General features: G+C 31.7%; 1 protein-coding gene across 1 annotated transcript; it reads right to left on the bottom strand.

Annotated features, from left to right (window-relative positions):
• Window positions 1-1,995: 1,995 nt before the first annotated feature.
• LOC150033074 (G-type lectin S-receptor-like serine/threonine-protein kinase LECRK3) lies at window positions 1,996-4,787 on the bottom strand. Its single transcript, XM_090306455.1, has one exon. It carries the CDS (start codon window positions 4,705-4,707, stop codon window positions 2,110-2,112), a length of 2,598 nt encoding a protein of 865 aa, XP_090162581.1. The 5' UTR covers window positions 4,708-4,787; the 3' UTR covers window positions 1,996-2,109.
• Window positions 4,788-5,309: the final 522 nt, after the last annotated feature.

Genomic DNA, 5,309 nt, shown 5'->3' with positions numbered 1-5,309 from the left:
ACTCTAAAAAGTTAATAAGATATAAAATTAAGGAAAAAATATATATTTATTTTTAAAATGTTACAAACTCATATCTTAATTATTGAGTTTGGTTTCAATTTAGTTAATAGGTTTCAAAATGTTGTAGAACCATATGAAATTGTTATTGCCTGAATCCCCTCAACCGAATTCATCTCTATTTGTATACAAGAATTTAATGATAATAATAGCTTCTTGGCTCTTGAACGTGTAATAGTCCTGGAAGTAACACGAGAACGTCTTGGTTCCTATAAGTTGAGATCAAGATTCAAAAAATCAAATTTGACATTCAATAGCTCATACATTTCCCTACATCCTTTGCGACCTTGGCACTAGTACACTATAGAAACACATTCATATGACATATGGATAATTACAATGGATACATAGATCTAGTGGTTGATTAAAAACCACTTTCAACTCAAGATCTCATAAATCTCATCAATTCTAATACAACATTCCTCAAATCAAGGGTGTATCTTTGGTTTGGTTGGGTTGTGACTTTTTGTTGGATCATCCAAAAATTCGGGTCAGTTAAGTTGGCAATCCAAACGACCGTCTCCAACCCAACACAACCTTCAAATTTTGGGTTGGGTTGGGTTGTTTGATTATTGTTGTTTTTTTCTTATTAATTTAAAATACTTAAATTTATTTACAACACATATCTAATAACTAAAATAGTATAAAACTAAATTCTTACATACTTATCTTTAATATCTATTAAAAATCTTATAAAAAAACAAACAGTCTTAAAAGAAAAATATAAAAAATTCACAAATTCTTTAATTCTAAAAGAAATATATATATATAAATAAATAATGTACAGGAAAAATCTTTTAAATAGAAATCTGATAAATATTTATACTTTATAAGAAAAAATTCTAAAAATACTCTCGTAACCTTTTGTTATAAAGTGTAAAGACTTTTAAATATTTTTTATATTTAAAAAGATCCATAGTATATATATAATTTAGATTGGGTTGAGTCAACCCAATTTTTTTTTTATTCAATCCTAGACCTAACCCAACCAAAAAATAAAACTAACCAAACTCAGCCTTATAGTTTGGCTTGGATAGTGTGGATTGTTCGGATTGTCGAGTCATTTAAACACCCCTAATCATTACCCTCTTTCTTTTTTTAACAACATTTTTCGAATCATGCTAAAAATCACACTCTTTCTGAAACAATATTTCATAAACTTCATCAATTTTAAAATAAATGTAAAATATCCTTTCAATTTTTCAAACATGATAAAAAATTTCTAAATTTTCAAATAATTTTTAGAAAATCTCAAACATTTCTAAAAGTCATAATCTCAACTAAACCATAATATTACTTAAAATTTCATCTACTATCTCCGAAAATTCATAACAATTTCTTTATAATCTTATATAATTGTAAAGCTAATGAAATTTCATAAAATTTAGTTGAATAATAAATAATTTTCTAAACGAGAATTCTCGAAAATAGAAAAATTAAGAAAATTATTTTAAAGAAATAGCAAAATTTTAATATTCTATGATAGAGACGAATAGAAATTTATGAGTGTCTTAGAAGTCTATCATTGATAGACGTTGATTGAAGTCTATCAATATCTATCAATATTTTTTTTTTTTGTTATTTTTGTAAATAGTTTTATTTTCTATCTATAGAATTTTTTTCCTTTTTTAATTTAACCATCACGGTTTTATTTCACTAATTTTTTTAATCACGTCATCGAAATCTTCAACGGACATGTGAAATAATAATTTACCATGGTGTAAAGACTTTGAATCACCAATTAAAGCATAACATCGTCACTTTTATAACAGTGAACCTTAATATTTGTCAATTTTTTTTTTTTTTTATGGATTCAAGTTTAATTCGACCATGTCTTTGGTTTTATTCTCTCTCCATTGAGTTCTCTGTGTACCTTAATAAACTTTTCAATGGTAAAATAATGTATTATTTTGTTCCACTATTCATCGTCCTGTGAGATGAGACGTAAAATACCATTCTCTTTTATAGTTTGAGCTTTATTAACTCGCGATTATTGAAAAAAAAAAGTCTGACCGACAAAATAATTTAAGGTAAGCAATAGAAAAGAAAGTATTATGAAATTGAACTAATAAAGGAAGATGGGTGAGGGGGAAAGGAGACTTCGATAGCACCTTCCATCATCTGTAAAACTTTCTTCATGGTGGGCCTTAAGGATGGTTCCTCTTGAATGCACCAAATTGCTATCATTACAAACTTCTTTACCCTCTTCAAGTCCATCTTTGCTTCTTCATCATTTTCTACTAACATCTTCACTTTCCTTTCTTTGAAGCAGTCATAAGCCCAATCTGTTGGCACCATTTGTTCTTCATCCTCTACTTTCTCCTCGAAACTCCTTCTACAACATATAATTTCCAACAACAATATCCCAAAACTATAAACATCAACCTTCATTGTGATGGGGAGACTTCTAAACCATTCTGGAGCTACATATCCTTTGGTTCCTTTGATTGTTGTCAGCGTTCGAGTTTGCTCTTTTTTCAAAAGTTTTGCCAAGCCAAAGTTTGCAATTCGTGCAGTATAAGAGTCGTCGAAAAATATGTTTTGAGGCTTAATATCACAATGAATGATTTGAATATTGCACCCTTCATGTAGGTAACATAGTCCTCTGGCCGTCTCTAAAACAACTTGAATTCTAGCATACCAATTTGGTTTCGAAGTCCCAAAAAGGAAATTTTCAAGAGACCCATTCTGCATGAACTCATACACCAACATTCTATGTTCTCCTTCATTGCAGAAACCATGCAATCGAACTAAGTTCTTGTGGTTTGTTTGGGCAATAGCGCTCACTTCAACCTTAAACTCTTGGTCTCCATCTCGCACCACATTGTTGAACTTTTTAATGGCCACCAAGTTATTGTTGTCTTCAGAGTTAATAATCCCTTTATAAATAGTAGTAAAAGAGTCATGCCCCAACTGTTGGATGAATCCACTTGTGGCCTTGTCGAGCTCTTCATAACTAAAGATCCTTAGATTCACACTTAGAATGGAAGGGTCTCTTTGAACAACCTTTGATTTCTTTTTTCTAAATCGGTAGCCAATGAATAAAGTGAGAAGGAATAAGATGAAATTTAGAAATACGGAGCTTCCTAATAAAATTGATCCAATGGCGACTATTGTAGTTTTATTCCTTTGATTCTGAACAAGATTATTAGGTTTGGAAGTAGAGTTTTGTTTTCTGACTTTGAGAAGAGATTTTTCACCAGCAACATTAGGATCCATTCTTCCAAAAACGAAAGGAAACCTCTTCTTCCAACATTCACCATTTCTGAAAGTGGCAAGTGCACAAAAACAATCATTCAAACATTCATTTCTGCACCATTCCTCACTTACTGGGTTGAAATTGGCGTAATCACCCTGAGGCCAATTCGTATTTTCCAAAGCAACAAATTCAAAGTCATTTGTTTCAGGAAAAGATTGATCGCAACTCTGAGCAAAAAAGTTGGGTTTACAACCCTTGATCTCATCGTTTGGATCAAGTAAAACATAGCCAGGTGGACAAGTGCAAAATGGCCTCTGATCATCTCCAAGCTTACAATAGCTATTAAAGCCACAAACTCCACTTCCCGTACCATCACTGACCATGATACAGATGTTTACAGGGTCTGACACTTGAGTCCAAGCTTTAGGCATAGATGAATTACTTGTCGTCTTTGGGTAAACATACAATCTAAAAATCGCATCATGCTCAAGAATCGCCCGAAGGTAATAATTTTGTGGTGAATAATGGATATTTGATACCACAGTTGTGAGAATGGTATTATTCTTTGCAATGACATAAATGGAACCAATGGGGTCGAAGACAAGTTGGAAGCCAGAGCCTGTAGTGTTACTTGCCCAATAAGCTATGTTTATTGTATCGAAAGGGAATGCAGCGGATGAAAGCACGAGATTCCCATCTGTTTGCATCAAAAGTTGAAATCTTCCACTAGAGAAACTGGTTTCTGAATAACGAGCGACAAGAACTCCCCTCATATTCAAAGTTTGTGATGGTAAAATTGTATCGGTAGGAGCATCGAAGCTTTGCCACAAAATTTCAGAATCAGAAGCAACCAACACAAAGTTGCCACTATCAAGCATCGCAGCATAGGAAACGGAACGATTAGTATTTCTATAGGAAGTTGGCGTCCATATTTGATTGCCTCCAGGATCGTTCAGCACAAGTTGATCACCACTAGTAAATTGAACTGTGGATCCTTTAGGTACCAATTTATCGCGATTAGCTGACCAAACCACAGTTTTGTCATGAATTTTGTTGAACCAAATGGCCAACAAAAAATCTTTACCATTCAATGGTAGAAACCCAAAAGCAAAATCACCATATTGGGAGACCCAGTAGGAGTTATTTTGTTCAGTTGCTTTGAGAGATGAACCTAGGGTTACATTTTTATAAGGCTGAGAAAACGAACAAATTGGTAAAACAAGAAAGAAAACAAAAACAAGAAGACAGTGAAGAAAGGATGGACAGAGAATGTAACATAATTTGTTTTCAAAAGCCATAAAGCCAAAGAAGGTAGCCCTTGTGAAGGCTGAAGAAGAATGGTTTCTTTTTCTTTTTGAGACAAAATATATAACCTTCTCTTTCCATCTTATATTTGACCCGGTCATATCAAATGAATATAAATCTTTTGTGATATAAAACAAACTTACCATTTTCTCCTCAGGACTAGAAATATATTACAAAACATCTCTACAAATCTATTCTTAGCTCCCCCTACTCACAACTTCATTTCTCTCACAAATTATTAAAAAGAAAAGAAAAAAAAAAAAACTAACCCAATTGAGAAATTTGAAATATCTCGTCCTAGTCAACCGCGTTCAGTAACATGTAAAAATATAAGAGGTTGTACCTAATTAAAAATTCACACATGTCAATTTTTTAATATTTAAAAACAAATCGTATAGAACTTAAATCTACAATATTTTAAAAAATATTAGAATATTTGACAATCACCAAAAATAATTTTTTAAATTTATTTTCAATATATATATATATATATATATATATTTATTTTGTCAAAAGTGTTTATCCGCCCCAAGTCTTTAAGTCTTTAAAAATTATATATTTTTGTTTGACACATATAGTAAAAAGTAACCAATTGAGAGGAGAGATGTTGGTCAGCACTCACCACAGCTTTGAGAGAGAGAGGGGAAAAAATAATTTCTTTTAAAGTGCGGTCCCTAATTTCAATGTTATTGGGCAGTTTAACATGATCAATTATATTCAATTCAGAGGACAGATGATTTTAGTGGAA

Source organism: Benincasa hispida, chromosome 10 (assembly GCF_027475165.1).
Source record: "Benincasa hispida cultivar pf3 chromosome 10, pf3_genome.v1.1, whole genome shotgun sequence".
Taxonomy (NCBI): domain Eukaryota; kingdom Viridiplantae; phylum Streptophyta; class Magnoliopsida; order Cucurbitales; family Cucurbitaceae; genus Benincasa; species Benincasa hispida.
This window is presented reverse-complemented; position numbering and strand designations above follow the sequence as displayed.